The 17,387-nt window shown below is 34.1% G+C and overlaps 1 protein-coding gene across 1 annotated transcript; it reads right to left on the bottom strand.

Moving 5' to 3' along the window:
- Window positions 1-9,329: 9,329 nt before the first annotated feature.
- On the bottom strand, window positions 9,330-16,344 carry LOC134717669 (L-proline trans-4-hydroxylase-like). Its single transcript, XM_063580166.1, has 8 exons — window positions 16,250-16,344; window positions 14,833-14,849; window positions 13,990-14,068; window positions 13,042-13,123; window positions 11,203-11,310; window positions 10,506-10,597; window positions 9,902-9,992; window positions 9,330-9,338 (listed from the first exon to the last, which is right to left on the bottom strand). The coding sequence occupies exons 2-8, from the start codon at window positions 14,846-14,848 to the stop codon at window positions 9,330-9,332; spliced, it is 477 nt and encodes a 158-aa protein (XP_063436236.1). The 5' UTR covers window position 14,849; window positions 16,250-16,344.
- Window positions 16,345-17,387: the final 1,043 nt, after the last annotated feature.

Below are 17,387 nucleotides of genomic sequence, written 5' to 3'. Positions count from 1 at the left end.
AGGGCAATAGAAATTTTAACCAGAGAAATAATAATTTTGGTCAGAATCAAAATAATTATTATCAACAGGGAAACCAGTTGAGGTCGGACTCAGGGGTCGGAGCCAGGCCGGGACAGAATGGCCCAAGTCGATAAAGATTAATGAATCTTTGGCAAATAATGAGGGACTATTTGTTAGAGCTAAAATTAATGATAAATGTTTAGCTTTTCTTGTGGATACTGGAGCAAATGTTACTATTTTGAGTAAGAAATTTATTGATGAAATAAATCCCTCATTACTTCCAAAAATTAATCCTGTAAATATTAATTTAATTACTGCTACTGGTGATAGTGCACCATTTATAGGACAAATTGATGTTGAAATTTGTCTTGGAAATTATATTTATCACCACAATGTGTTAGTGGCTGATATTTCCAATGAAGGTATCATTGGAATGGATTTTCTAGTGACTCATGACTGTGATGTCTTGTTAAGTCAAAATCAGTTGAAGATTAAAGGGGAGATAATTCAATGTTATCATTATGCAAGCAGTGCTAAATCTTGTTATAGAGTTGCTATACAAGAGACAGTAGATGTGCCTCCTAACTCAGAAATGATTGTTTCCGGGGAGTCAGATGAGCCTATTTTTAGAGGTTATGCTGGGTTAATAGAACCTAATGAGAAATTTATGGAGAAAAATGGTTTATTGGTGGCAAGATCAATTGTACATCCAGAGATGTATAATATTCCTTTGAGGATAATAAATTTAAATAAAGAGCCCTGCACTTTATATAAGGGTACAATTATTGCAACCTGCAATAAAGTAGACGAAGAAGATATTCAAACTTCTGAGTTTGTAAATAGTGTGGCTGGTAGCCAAACTATAGTAAATAAGGGGAGACAATTACCTGATTATTTACATGATGTATTTGAGTCTAATCAAGCTAATCTTGATAAAGATCAAAAGGAGAAATTTAGAGACCTTTTAATAGAATATAGTGACATATTCTCAAAGTCCTCTGAGGACATTGGTTTAACTGATTTAGTTGAACATACCATAAATACTGGAAATAACCCTCCAGTACGTCAGCGACCCAGACGAATACCCCTAGTTAGAATGAAGGATGCTGAAGCAGAAATTCAGAAAATGGTTAAGCAAGATATTATAGAACCTTCTACAAGTCCCTGGAACTCCAATATTGTTCTCGTGAAGAAGTTGGTAGTTGGCGATTCTGTATTGATTTTCGCGCCGTAAATTTATTGGTTTTACGCCCATCCTACCCCTTACCACGTATAGATGACACAATTGATTCCTTGTCGGGTTCCAAATTCTTCTCAACCGTAGATTTAAAGTCGGGATATTATCAGATTCCAGTAGCCAAAGAAGATAGACCAAAAACAGCCTTTTCCTTTCCAGGGGGTGGTCTCTGGCAGTTCAAGAGAATGCCAATGGGTCTATGTAATAGTGCCCCTGTTTTTGAACAATTAATGGAGACAGTTTTATCAGGTTTGACCTGGAAAATTTGTTTAGTTTACCTAGATGATATAATTGTTTTCTCAAAATCATTTGAGGAGCATATGAAAAACTTGAAAGAAGTTTTTCAAAGATTAAAAGCAGCTAATTTAAAGCTGAATCCAAAGAAATGTAACTTTCTTAAGAAGGAAGTTAAATTTTTAGGTCACATTGTTAGCGAAAGTGGAGAAGCTACTGACCCAAATAAAATTCAGTCAGTTAAGGACTGGCCAGTGCCCAAGAGTGTGAAAGATGTGAGAAGTTTTCTAGGATTGACATCCTATTATAGCAAATTTATTTTGAAATATGCTGATAAAGCAAAACATTTATATAAGGTTACGGAGAAAAACCAAAAGTTTGTCTGGACAGAAGAATGTCAACAATCTTTTGAAGAATTAAAGACTACTTTAATTAGTGCACCTATTTTAGCCTACCCTACTAGGGAGGATTTATTTATTTTGGATACCGACGCAAGTAATGTTGGTATGGGAGCAGTGCTATCCCAACTCCAGGATGGAGTAGAAAGAGTAATTTGTTACTTTAGTAAAACTTTCAGTAGAACTGAGAGAAAATATTGTGTTACCAGAAGAGAACTACTAGCTGTAGTTGCCTCTATTAAACATTTTCACCATTATTTATATGGTAAATACTTCAAGGTTAGAAGTGACCATGGTGCATTAAGATGGTTGTTCAATTTTAAGAATCCAGAAGGTCAGTTAGCTCGTTGGTTCGAGGTCCTGGCATCATATGATTTTAAAATTGAGCACAGAGCTGGAAGGTCCCATAATAATGCAGACGCCCTAAGTAGAAGTCCTTGCTATAATAAAGAGTGTCCTCACTGTGCTAGAGCAGAAATGAATTATGAATTGGTTGCAACTCATGAAAAAGTTTTAACGGTTGAAAAATGTAATGATAATGTCACTATTCGTGAATCTTGCAGTAATGTTCAAGATGTTAGTGTCAAACAATCAGTTACAACAACTAGTATTAGCTGTAAAAATGAAGATTGGCCAAACATGACAATTGACGAAACTTGCCACAAAGTAAAAAGTCATGTTTTTCATAATGAATTTAGAAGTAAGGGTCCAGATGAAAACCCTGATGTACTCCCTGTTCAGTCTAAGATAGTAAGAGTTTGTACCAGATCTAAGGATTATGGTTGCCGTCAAAATAAGAAGGACGACCCAGAGAAGGAGATAAATTTTGAAAATGTTTCAGAATCTCAATTATCTGATGATGTAATCAGTATAATTATCCAGTGGAAAATAGATGATGTTAAACCCATATGGGCAGATATATCCCATATGAGTCCTGAAGTTAAATTTTATTGGTCAAGATTAAATTCTTTAATTCTTGTCAATGGAATTTTATATAGAAAGTGGGAAAGCTATAATGGAAAACATTATGATCTACATATTGTTCTTCCAGCTATTTTTAAAAGGTTCGTGTTGAACCAAGTACATAACACAGTGACCGGTGGTCATCTTGGTGTTAGGAAGACTCTATCAAAAATAAAACAGATATTTTTGGTATAAAATGAGACAGGATGTTGAATTTTGGTGTACCAAATGTGATATTTGTGCTTCTAAGAAAGCACCTTGTAAAAAACCTAAGGCCCCGATGAAGCAGTATCTTGTGGGTGCTCCTTTGGAAAGAATGGCTATTGACATTCTAGGACCTTTACCAATAAGTGAGAATAATAATCGCTATCTGATGGTAGTTCAAGATTATTTTTCTAAATGGACAGAAGCTATACCAATTCCAGACACTGAAGCAGTGACTGTAGCTAGGAAATTTGTGGAAAGAATAGTAACCATTTTTTGGGTTCCTCTTTCCATCCACTCAGACCAAGGGTCTAATTTTGAATCTAATGTATTCAAAGAGATGTGTTTTATTTTGGGTATCCATAAAACCCGTACAACACCATTTCGACCAAAATCGGATGGTATGGTTGAAAAGTCGAATTCAACCATTGAGACGATGTTATCTGCTTTTGTAAGCAAACACCAGAGAGATTGGAACAAATATATTTATTTATTGATGTTGGCCTATCGGTCATCAGAACATGAGAGTTTGGGTACAACTCCATGTTCTATGTTATTTTGGAAGAGAAGTTAATCTTCCAGTAGACTTAATTCTGGGTAGACCAGAGACTGAAAAGTCACCTTTGCCTTTAAAAACTGTTTATGCATATGAATTATCCCAAAAGTTGGAGGTAATTCATAAATTTGCACGAAATAAATTAAAACTGTCAAGCGACAGAATGAAAAGAAATTATGATGTTGGAACTAAGATGCAAACATTTGATGTAGGAGATCCAGTATGGTTGCACAATCCTCGTCGTGTAAAAGGATTGTGTCCTAAATTACAAAATAATTGGGAAGGCCCATATATTGTTGTAAATAAACTTAATGATGTTATATATAGAATACAGAAAGGACCAAAGATGAAACCTAAGGTGGTACACCAAGACAGGTTGAAGCCATATCTAGGAGAAGATGTTCCTGTTTGGTTTAAATAGAATACATGGAGATTGCAGTACAGAAGAAGATGTTGAACAGTCAAACTAGAACATTTTTTGGAAGAAATGAACATTGTATTATATATTTATTTATATGTGTTTTGTAAATGATTTTATTGTGCATATTGATGATGATATTGTATTATAAGACAGGGTTGTCTTATTGGATTTTGTTTTCAAGTTTTGAGCCAACCAATTATTTAGTGGATTAATTTAATTAATGTATAGGTAGTTTCTGTGCATTTGAGGACAAACGCCTAGTGGTTAGGGGGCTGTGTTACGATTTAGTGATCGTATTTTTAAATTAATGGAACTCGTGTTTTCCATAGTTTACAGTAGTAATTTTATGAGTCAGCTGTTTTTGTTTACGTGTTCGCAACGCTATTTTTACGATGGAATGTCACCTCGTACAGAATATTCACGGTTGGTTGGCATATATTTTTATGACAAATGATGTGGTTATGTGTTTACCTTATAAGCTTATTTATTTTCTTAATGTAATAACTTGTGTTTTAGCCGTAATCGTCCAAATACCAGCAGTGCCATAGTTTATTTACAAGAGAAGCCATATTTATTTGTGTATTGGCGGCCTAATACACGAGATTGCCTGTGAACATAACAAACGTTTTGATTGGTCGATAAAATTATAAATAGAAGGTTGACGAAACGAACTTTAGAATTAGTCTCACAATTATTCTCACCGCCTGCAAGAGCAGTCGTAATTTAGCTGTCTTGATGTCCTTATATTTAGTGTGAAGGTTTTAATGGTTTTGAGAAAACTCAACCTTCTTACACATGGCAATTGTTTGTTTGGAAGAAGAAGAAGACGACCTTCGACCTACGGGAAAGTCCCGTCAGCTGTCGTTCCACTTAGTCAACTTTCTATAAATACGATGAGAGAGGTTTTCTGGAAACCTACTTTCACTTTAGCAGGGAGAAACCTTTAAGAGACGATTACGGCAAATGTATATAAATATAAATGTATGTTTTATGATCAATTGTAAATATTTGATTATATAGATGTTATATAAAATGCATCTGAACTTTATACCTGACTTAGTTATTATTTCAACCATATACCAACTCAAAGGATCCATGCAAATTATGTTCGATCGAGCCTCCTTATTCATTTAAACTTACCACTCGGTTTAAGGGGCGAAATCGTTACAATATACAACTCGTCTAAACATCAACCCAACAATGTTAGATCTGTAAATTTGCTTTCGCAAATTTTTGATTCTTCCCTCGCCGGGATTCGAACCCATGCTACTGTGATATCGTGACACCAAATCGCATGCACTGCAGCCGTCCCGCTAGACCACACGACCATCTGGGCTCTCAAAAAAAGAGCTTTCGCTGGCCATGTGTTACCTTTCCACGTCAGTGTTAATCTAGCGGCGTACTACAGTACATGATATATAAGGCATGAAGATGTTTTTGTTACAGATCAGCTAAATTATCTATAGTAAAGGATCCTACAAATTAATGTAAGATACAGTCACAGAAAATAATTATATGCATAAGTACGTCTGAGTAAGTGACAACCCTACAACAGATGTATCCATCGGATCGCCATCAATGATGGTGATACATGGCTGTGTACATAATGTATATACAACTCGTCTAAACATCAACCCAACAATGTTAGATCTGTAAATTTGCTTTCGCAAATTTTTGGTTCTTCCCTCGCCGGGATTCGAACCCATGCTACTGTGATATCGTGACACCAAATCGCCTGCACTGCAGCCGTCCCGCTAGACCACACGACCACCTGGGCTCTCAAAAAAAGAGCTTTCGCTGGCCATGTGTTACCTTTCCACGTCAGTGTTAATCTAGCGGCGTACTACAGTACATGATATATAAGGCATGAAGATGTTATTGTTACAGATCAGCTAAATTATCTATAGTGAAGGATCCTACAAATTAATGTAAGATACAGTCACAGAAAATAATTATATGCATAAGTACGTCTGAGTCAGTGACAACCCTACAACAGATGTATCCATCGGATCGCCATCAATGATGGTGATACATGGCTGTGTACATAATGTTTATATAACTCGTCTAAACATCAACCCAACAATGTTAGATCTGTAAATTTGCTTTCGCAAATTTTTGGTTCTTCCCTCGCCGGGATTCGAACCCATGCTACTGTGATATCGTGACACCAAACCGCCTGCACTGCAGCCGTCCCGCTAGACCACACGACCACCTGTGCTCTCAAAAAAAGTACTTTCGCTGGCCATGTGTTACCTTTCAACGTCAGTGTTAATCTAGCGGCGTACTACAGTACATGATATATAAGGCATGAAGATGTTATTGTTACAGATTAGCTAAATTATCTATAGTAAAGGATCCTACAAATTAATGTAAGATACAGTCACAGAAAAAAATTATATGCATAAGTACGTCTGAGTCAGTGACAACCCTACAACAGATGTATCCATCGGATCGCCATCAATGATGGTGATACATGGCTGTGTGCATAATGTATATACAACTCGTCTAAACATCAACCCAACAATGTTAGATTTGTAAATTTGCTTTCGCAAATATTTGGTTCTTCCCTCGCCGGGATTCGAACCCATGCTACTGTGATATCGTGACACCAAATCGCCTGCACTGCAGCCGTCCCGCTAGACCACACGACCACCTGGGCTCTCAAAAAAAGAGCTTTCGCTGGCCATGTGTTACCTTTCCACGTCAGTGTTAATCTAGCGGCGTACTACAGTACATGATATATAAGGCATGAAGATGTTATTGTTACAGATCAGCTAAATTATCTATAGTAAAGGATCCTACAAATTAATGTAAGATACAGTCACAGAAAATAATTATATGCATAAGTACGTCTGAGTCAGTGACAACCCTACAACAGATGTATCCATCGGATCGCCATCAATGATGGTGATACATGGCTGTGTACATAATGTATATACAACTCGTCTAAACATCAACCCAACAATGTTAGTTCTGTAAATTTGCTTTCGCAAATTTTTGGTTCTTCCCTCGCCGGGATTCGAACCCATGCTACGGTGATATCGTGACACCAAATCGCCTGCACTGCAGCCGTCCCGCTAGACCACACGACCACCTGGGCTCTCAAAAAAAGAGCTTTCGCTGGCCATGTGTTACCTTTCCACGTCAGTGTTAATCTAGCGGCGTACTACAGTACATGATATATGAGGCATGAAGATGTTATTGTTACAGATCAGCTAAATATTATCTATAGTAAAGGATCCTACAAATTAATGTAAGATACAGTCACAGAAAATAATTATATGCATAAGTACGTCTGAGTCAGTGACAACCCTACAACAGATGTATCCATCGGATCGCCATCAATGATGGTGATACATGGCTGTGTACATAATGTATATTCAACTCGTCTAAACATCAACCCAACAATGTTAGATCTGTAAATTTGCTTTCGCAAATTTTTGGATCTTCCCTCGCCGGGATTCGAACCCATGCAACTGTGATATCGTGACACCAAATCGCCTGCACTGCAGCCGTCCCGCTAGACCACACGACCACATGGGCTCTCAAAAAAGAGCTTTCGCTGGCCATGTGTTACCTTTCCACGTCAGTGTTAATCTAGCGGCGTACTACAGTACATGATATATAAGGCATGAAGATGTTATTGTTACAGATCAGCTAAATTATCTATAGTAAAGGATCCTACAAATTAATGTAAGATACAGTCACAGAAAATAATTATATGCATAAGTACGTCTGAGTCAGTGACAACCCTACAACAGATGTATCCATCGGATCGCCATCCATGATGGTGATACATGGCTGTGTACATAATGTATATACAACTCGTCTAAACATCAACCCAACAATGTTAGATCTGTAAATTTGCTTTCGCAAATTTTTGGTTCTTCCCTCGCCGGGATTCGAACCCATGCTACTGTGATATCGTGACACCAAATCGCCTGCACTCCCGCTAGACCACACGACCACCTGGGCTCTCAAAAAAAGAGCTTTCGCTGGCCATGTGTTACCTTTCCACGTCAGTGTTAATCTAGCGGCGTACTACAGTAAGTGTTAATCTAGCGGCGTACTACAGTATATATATATATATATATATATATATATATTGTTTGTTTTGAGTTATGTCTTGGAGATAGTTGATGATCTGAGATAAAAACAAGAAGATACATACTGTTTTCGCCTTTGTCACACTTTTTATCATCATGAAAAAACACGACACGACAGATAACACTACTGGAGTAGGAACATCATACATTTCTGATGCACAGTGCCACGATGATGGCGTCTCCGTATTCTTGGTTATATGGGAAGTGTTATTTTTCCGAGGGTATCACAGGTCGATTCCACTGCTGGTGGATATTTATTTCCCCGAGGGTATCACAAGCCCAGTAGTCAGTACTTTTTGTGCTGACATGAATTGTCATTGATATGGTTATATTTATAAATTAACTGTTTACAAATTTTTGAATTTTTTGAAATACAAACGCTTTTCTACCTCAGACATAGATTATCTTAGCTGTATTTGGCAAAACGTTTAGGAGTTTTGGTCCTCAATGCTCTTCAACTTCGTAATTTATTTGGCCTTTTTAACTTTTTTGGATTCGAGCGTCACTGATGAATCTTGTGTAGACGCCTGGCGTATATACTAAATTTAGTCCTGGTATCTATGATGAGTTTATTTTAAATATTGTCTGTTTGGGCTACTTCTTTTTTTCCCCCACAATGATGTATTTCTGTCTATTGGGTTTTGTTTGTGTTCTATTGACGTTCTTTTTCAGCTGGTCAAGTTTTAATTCCCCGAGGGTACTTCTGTGCTGACATGAATTATCCTTCCTATAGTCGTATTTAAAATTAACTGTTTACAAAGCTTTTGAATTTTTTAAAATACTAAGGCCTTTCTATCTCAGGAATTGATTACTTTAGCTAAATTTTGGAAACCTTTTAGTCCTACAATGCTCTTCAAATTTGTACCTCATTTTGCCTTTTAAACTTATTTGGATTCGAGAGTTCAAAATTTAGTCCTTGTATCTATGATGCGTTTATTTTTTATTTTTTTTAACAAAAACAACGTTGAGGTTTACTAATTTGTGGTCCATGAGAAGACAGCGGGTTTTTGTTTCAGTTCATATTGAACAGTCTTTTAGTTTTTATGTTGTGTTTTGTATACTTCTGTTTGTCTGTTTTGCCATTGTTTTGTTAGTTTATTCCGAATATAGACTTTGAATGTCCCTTCGATATATTTCGCCTCTCTTTGGCATTTTTTCTGCGTTGTAAGCTGAATGTTTTGAAACATTAGGTAAAAGGAAATACGCAATATTACAAAAACTATGTAAAAACACAACACAGTAAATATCTAGTAAACAGTTCGAAAAATAATACATTAAGGAACACATTTAGTGTTTTAGGTACCAATAGACGTATGATGAATTTGTAATAAAATTCTCAACCATTCTTCACACAAAAACATGTAATTGATAGTACCAGACTATGCCGATGTTTGACAATTGTATCAATAACATATGTTATGACATAATAAACCAGTGTTAACTAGAAATCCTTATACATCAACCAAACAATTGAATTAAAAAAGAAGATGTGGTATGCTTGCCAATGAGACAACTCGCTATAAGAGAACAAATTACACAGAAATTTGCAGCTATAGGTCACCATACGGCTTTCAACAAGGAGCAAACCAAATTGTGTATTGTTGGATATAGCTAGGCTAACTGTAGTATTTTATGCTTTGAGTGTTATTACTTTGTTCTGAGCGAAAGTTCTGATTACTTCTACATTTGGTATATGTATTTACAAATGATCCAGTAACTTACTTCAAAATAGGAATTTACATGTAACATACGTATGTATAAACATTTATCACAATAACTTACTTCCAAACAGGAATTTTCTTTAGTGCATTTATCTAGAGCTACCCATACTGTCATCATATCCGGATAAAGATTTCTGCAATTATACCAGTATCTAATGAAGAAGAAAATAATGAGTTTGTATTAAAACAAATTTAAATGAATGAAATTGAGTGAATTAGAATAAAATCATTGGAAGAATGAAATAGTCACATTATTTTGTAAAGCTTGACAACGTGTATTTTTCTATATACAAAATACACATGTAATATTTAGAGTTTTGCAGAATTCCCTTTTATTAGTTTTATTACTCGTACCATGTGGTCAGAGAACACAATATTTTGCAATCGTCTTAAGTATATTCACAAGTCTGTATATCAGTACATGTACAAAGTGTTTTTAAAATGAAGATTTTGTTTGCCTTTTGTGTACTCTTTTATTCGGCGGAATATATTCCCAGTGGTTACTGTAGTCTGTTGTACAGCAGTTTGATAACTGATACTCGTATACACATTAAACTTTATCTTATTGTGACTAGAAATGTTTAAAACAAAAAAAATATATTTAAAGAAAGAAAGAAGAAAGACAGAAGGAAAGAACGAAAGAAAATGGAAAAAAGAATCATTACCCATAGTCTTGGTGCCAGTAATGTGGTGCTGTAATTTTAGCATCTTTTAACATATATTTTGAATGGTAATGGTATACCTCGCCACCAAGTAGCTGTTAACAAAACAAAATTACAACAAGTGCGTTAAACAAACCACACATACCATAAAATATAAACACCCGTACAGAAAAATATACAAACGCACTAAACTAAATTCACACGATACACTCGTAATACAAATATAAAATGTTTCGATAATACGTTACATGTATTAAATCTTTTTTGTGCGCCTAAAACCTAAGCAATGTGAACGTGACATTATTATGGGAATCGGATAGATATTAACGTGTGTTTATAGTTTAGAAGGATTGGATAATGTCAGGATTAAGTGTCAAAAAAGAAAGGAGAGAGAAATAAAAAGAATTAATGCATTATTTTGAAAGTAGGAATGAATGTATCGAAATTATGTATATTAATGTTATTTTCATTATGACCCTTGTGAATCGAATTTGAGGGTTTTGGTTGAACTCACTTTAATCTGCCAAGACAGAAGATTTTGTCTTTCCAAATTTGGACAAATATGTGATAGACGATTTTGGAAAAAAAACATTCCTTGTTCTTTAACTGTTTACGATAAACTATCAACATGGTGTGTACATATTATTTAGTAATTTGCATTACTTTATATGTTTTCTCTATGTTCAAGGTTTTACAATACCTTTTCACACGTGGTGACCACCTTTTCGGATCTAGCCGCTAATCCGGTCACGTCACTTCCTGGATGACTCCATGTTATTCTGGGAACTTTTCTTTCCCCGGCTTCTAGCTAAAAGTAGACAAGTGTCAGAAATATTTTTCTTACTACCCATTATAAGACTAGTTATTCCGCTGTTTCTTTTAGTTATTCCGCTGTTCCTATAACACATTTTGATAGATATCCTCTCTATGGCAAACAAAAACAGCGTTGATTTTATGAACAATACGTACAGTCATATACATAATAATAAATTTTTAATGTGTTATCTTTTTTTATGCATTTTAGAGGGGTTTTTAAGAAATAGCTTATCTAGTTAATTGTATTTTTTTGTTTTACATGCTTCAACATTTTCGAAGTTTTTAATCCTCATTGTTAAGTTTTTAATCCTATATCAAGGAAATCAGTTTTAATCAACCAAAAATAGAGAAACACGACTCGCGATCGTGTCTAATTAAATGATGTTATAAATCGTACATTATTCAATGCACCCTATTCAGTAAAGAGCTCAAACTATTTTAAAAAGTAAGCAACAAACAAACATCTAAACGAACAAACTAACAAACCAACAAATTAACAAAAACTTGTGTGTACATATGTGTCTGCTCCTTTATTTAATCTCTCGGTTATGATGTCTGCTGGAGGTTTTTTTTTCACCTCATGCTGTAATTACGGTGGCAGTTTTCACCTCTTTTCTTGAATTGCAAATTACCAATACAAATAACAGAAATGTCATAGAAAGGAAACGTTTTCTGTGAACACTCATAATTCCAATCTAATTAAAAACCAATCTCTCATCTCCCCGTTTTCTGATATGTCGCGTGGGAGATCTAACGAAACCCGCTTTGAGGTCACATGTGAGTGACCTCGTAGGTGTGTCTTTTTCGACCAATGAAAATGAGTCTTCTACGATCTTGAAAGTTTATCGTGAGGTAAAGGGATGTAACTCATTTTATTTACGAAGAAATCGTCAGTCAAAAGAATTCATCAACTTTTTTGATTAGCTTTTTGATAGGTCGTCAGCTCATTTGCATATCATTATAAAATCATAAATTCTAGTTCACTCACATGTGACCTCAAAGCGGGTTTCGTTAGATCTCCCACGCGACATATCAGAAAACCGTGAAAACGGGAGCGATGAGAGATTGTTTTTTAATTATAATCATAATTCATAACATCATACATTTTTCACCCACCAAATTCTTTTTACATGTATCAAGTGCCTGTAATTAAGCAGTTAGCCGATTCATGTCTGTCACATTTGGATTAATTTTTTTAGAAAATCGTATTGCGATAAAATAGACCTTAAATTTCTCGGATTATTTCACATTTTTTCATATCGTGTCATTTTTTATCTGACTATACGGTGTGTGTTATTCTCGTTATTCAAGACCCTAAGGTGACCTATTATTATTTATATCTCGACCTCGAGTTGAAAGTTATCTTACTTGTAATCATACAACATCCTTCTGTATTTATTTACAAACGTGTTTTAAGGTGGTATCTAACACTACAGGGAGATAACTCTGTAAAGTCAGCTAAACGTTTTAATTACATTGTGTTGTATAGGGTATATTAAGCTTCTCAGCGATCAAAATTGGTGTTTGTCAAATTGCTATATAACCAGTGTAATTTTTCTGATAAAAGAGTTGGTTTAAAGTTTTTGAAATTTCAATATTTTTGTTAAAGGGTCAAAGTAAATACTTTATTAAAATTTTATGAAAATTAAACAATACAAAATAATTTTAGTGAAAGTGTTGGGTACCACCTATAGCCGTCGATAAGGAGAACAACTTGTCTTACTACATATGCGTTCTTATAAAAGGCATCGCTGTCTGTCATTGCTTTAACAAACTTCTCAACCTCATCTTTATCAAACAAGTTCCTAAAAACAAATACCATACTAAATGTGTTATATATATATATGTGTTGTGTACCAGATGTAAGTTTGTACAAATTATAATTTCTACAAGTTTTTTGACACCTACCTTCTTGCAACAAGTGATGCAGGTACTGTATCTTATAAAATGTACCAGTTTAGTGTTTTAAATTAAAAAAAACCCACATCAACCTAACATTTAATTCTATTCTCCTAGTCTTCAATCTGGAAACGAGGATACCTGAATGGTTTAAATTCTAATATTATTTTTTTCCTTATACCATATTCATAAATTATATATGTAAAATGTCTATATACATTTTTGACAAGAAAATTTGACGTAATTTAATGTAAAAACAAAACTGTGTATTATACATGTTAAAGTCTACCACTGCTTCGAGAATGATAATAACTAGAAAAGTAAAAAATTTAAAGTTGGCTTACTACAGGAAAGCAAAATAAGTTTTAGGCACATATCATTAGGCTCCAGTCGTCATGATCGTACGATATTTGTCAATTACAGAAAAAAGGTTATAATGAAAAACGATAATCTTATATCTCCTTACTGCTAGTGAGAGTTTTTTTTTTTCAAAAAATATTCTCAATCGAAATAAAATATGAATATCTAATAATAAATATAAAGCTATGCTTTTATTTACTAGTAAACATCTAATATGTATCGAGGCAAGCAATTTATGGTGTTTTCCCCAAAACAAGCCTTTAAGTTTTATTAATTTAATGTACTGATCCTGTTTTGACATATAATTGTTTACTTTTAGAAATTGTGACTTGGATGGAGGGTTGTATCCGTGGTACTCATACCACCTCTTCCTATTTCAAATTTAAACGTACGAAACAAAAAATGCACATACCTGACAAGAAGATAACCTTTGTCTTTAAAATCTTGGACCATTTGGTCAGTGGTCTCAAAATTATCAGTGAAGTTGTACTCTGCCAAAAAGAACGATTAAAATGATCTCTGTCTGGTATTTCAAGGTCGTATGATTGACAAATTCAACATGTGACACAAGGTAAGAAAAACAACGAAAATCTGAAATTGTCTTTAAAATTTCAAAAGTAATGTTACATCTTTTAATAATTGTCGTATAGGCTTCTCCCGTTTTTTTGGTACATAAACGAAAACCAATATCTACGGTCAGCAAGTACGAGGTAACGGTCTTCAGAAGGCACATCATATCCTTTGTGTCCGTATACACAACTTTGGTTAAACTTCCGTTTTGTCATGCGCATTGTGTTCCTCATCAGCTGCGTTGTGATTTTGATTTTTTTTAATGTCACTTGAAAGACACTTGAATCAAAAGCACCGAGGAGTATTTTGAAGATTTATATAGCCCGATCTTATAAATTCAAAAGATGAATATTAAGTGAATATGTTTTTCATTCAAATTTTGATCATAGATTAAGCCGTTAGTTCTCTCGTTTAAATTGTTTTACGTTTGTCAATAAGGACCTTTAATAGCTGATTATGCGGTATAGGCTTTGCTCATTGTTGAAGGCCGTACAGTGACATATATAATCTTTATGTGGGTTTTGTTTGTTTGGCAATCATACATTGTACCACATCATCTTTTGTATATATAAAATGTAACCTATAATGCCGTTCTGGTCTTTCACAGACCAAAAGGCTTGAAAATCAGAAAAATTACATTTTTATAAGAATTCAATTATAATATGAGTTAAAAATAAAAACATACCAGCTAGCTTGTCCATGCTGAAAAAGGTTATTAAATTTTATTAAGATAATAAAAAAAATGTCTGTACCATTTTTTGTCAGTGTGTCTGTTTGTCAAGTCTCTTTTTTTTAACCATGGAGTTGTGCGTTTATTTTATACTTTATATTAAATGAGTTTGAAATGTTCCTCTGGTATAATTTTTTATTTACCTTTCAATCAAATAACAAAGCAATTGCATTTATAAACATGTATCAAATAGAATTTGACTTTTAAATTATCTGCATTAAAAGGCTAATGCGATTTTAACAAATATAAAAGAAAAAGAAACACTTAGCTTAAACATATTTATTTATAGTGGATTGGGAAACAAGTTTTATAACTTATATTAATCCATGAATAAATTAATCAATCAAAGTTATTTTGTTCAGGAAACTTTCCAACTTAATTCTTAATATGACGTGCTTTTATTGGGAAAAAACATCTAATCGTTTTTTCTAGACATACGAAGAACAAATAAAGAAAAGAAAAAATATTAATGTTGGAAAACCTTGTCTTACATATTCCCTGGCTACTGCTTGGATTTGTGAAAATAAAGAACCGTTGTATATTCGTTTAACGTTCAGTGGCAAATATATCATGCATGGTCAATAGATATATCTCTGATTCTATGTATTATTGTCATCAATGTTAATTCGCCTTTTAAGAATCTAAAGGATTATGGGTAATCTTATTGTTCGTACACCAAAATGAAAATAACGCTACGTCATTAGAACACTTTTAACCTTTCACAACCTTTTGGTCTACGTTTTTCAAAATATTACCCAGAATGCATTAGATACTGAAACGGCGCATTTGCTTGTTCGCTATTATTTTTGGTTTGTGAGTATTCTATTGTTTGATCGGTTGGTATATTGTTAAAACGATGTGTGCAAGTGATCAAAGGGAGATAATATAAGTCTTTTAGATCATTTTTAACTGCAGTGAATTTAGTAACAAAAAAAGCGAAGTAAATGACGTCCGACAGATGCACAGTAGAATCAATATCGAACAATAACGCGACAACTGCACTCACTTCTGTTTATTTGTCTAAATACATCTAAACGTTTACTCGGTTTACATTCATTATTTTAGCAGGGTTTTTTTGTGTGAAGAAAATCTTCCATTCAAAGGAATCAAGGTCATTGAATTATTTTATCTGTTTGTTATATGCATAATCAGAACAAGGAAACATCAACAGTTAATAAAAAAATAATAAGCTTGAAAGATCGACCAGAATGAATGGCTGAAAGTGTGTTCTGCCACTATGAAAAGGTTTTGCACCATGTTATTTAAATATTTTTCGTCACCTATTTAAAGAATGCTTCTGGACATTTTCTAAAATTGCTTGTAAAAACAGAACTAAACAAATCAAACAAATACAAATACAATTTAAATTTACCTTGCAATACTGTCCAGAAATATGTTATCACAAGCGATAATTTAAATCGTAACGACGTCCTTAAATTTGAACTTCTCATACATGTATAGTATATTAGATTATGTACATGAACATTACATACAATAAGTAAATAAAGAAGTGAATTTGTAGGTTTACAAATAAACATTACCTACTATATTCTATATATTATTTTCATTTATTGTTTTGTACAGTCTGTTCTTTGTATTTTATTGTAGGTGTTGGTGAAGGGTTTGCCGCCGGCCGAGAATGTTTTTAACTCACCCCTATTCTGTATATGTGTATGCCCCAAATCAGGAGCCTGTAGTGCAGTGGTATTTGATATATCATTAAGAATTAATAATAATCATAGTTATAAATTGTATGTAAGTATACTGCTCTCTTAGGGCAAACTTGATTGACAATAAACAGATTGCATTATATTGTATTGTTTTGTTTGTATGTATGTATGTACTCGAGATTCTCCCAATTAAGACGCACCCCTTGATTGACTGCAAGGGTACAGCGGATCCATGTACACTCCCTAAGGAATAATGGAGATGTGTCCTTTACAATACTATCCCACCACCAGAACTATCCCCACTCAACACCGCCCAAGGGAGCATGTCTGTTTAAGGCTAATTGGTTTGTTTGAAAAATCAGGCCTTTTGTTTTTTCGATTGACTTGTTTTATATTTGTCCTTTCTGGGGCAATATAGCTTGTTGTGTGGTCTGAGTTTTGCTCATTGTTGAAGTCCGAAAGATGACCTATAGTCTCTTAATACTACATTTTAATATGTATATGTATAATGTGAAATGATATAATGTAATGCATACTGCTGATGTAGTAAAATTGTAATTTCAAGATTTTTCAGATCCTTGTTAGCAAAATGTAGACTTGTTCCCTGTTCATTGTCTGTTTTACTCTGGCAACAAAGATGAAACAGATACCCGTATGTGACAAGGAAGATAACTAGCATAATTTTTAAACATACAAAATGTAACGCATGCTTTTAACGCCGGGTCAACTTATGTGCACGAATGAAAAAGAACTACAATTAGTGAAATGTAGACTGCATGTTGGTTATACGCAAAACGCAAATTCCTATGCTGAAGCTCAATCTTTTTAATGCAGGATTTG

This window comes from Mytilus trossulus, chromosome 5, assembly GCF_036588685.1.
Source record: "Mytilus trossulus isolate FHL-02 chromosome 5, PNRI_Mtr1.1.1.hap1, whole genome shotgun sequence".
NCBI lineage: Eukaryota > Metazoa > Mollusca > Bivalvia > Mytilida > Mytilidae > Mytilus > Mytilus trossulus.
Note: the sequence above shows the minus strand (reverse complement) of the source record. Positions and strands in the feature narration are given on the sequence as shown.

Excerpts from the sequence above, each read along its gene's own strand:
- LOC134717669 (XM_063580166.1), bottom strand. Across the intron at positions 11,311-13,041 it reads TTTATAAGAACGCATATGTA|CTAGAAGCCGGGGAAAGAAA; the intron begins GTAAGACAAGTT and ends GTCTACTTTTAG. Across the intron at positions 9,993-10,505 it reads TACTGGCACCAAGACTATGG|ATACTGGTATAATTGCAGAA; the intron begins GTAATGATTCTT and ends CTTCTTCATTAG.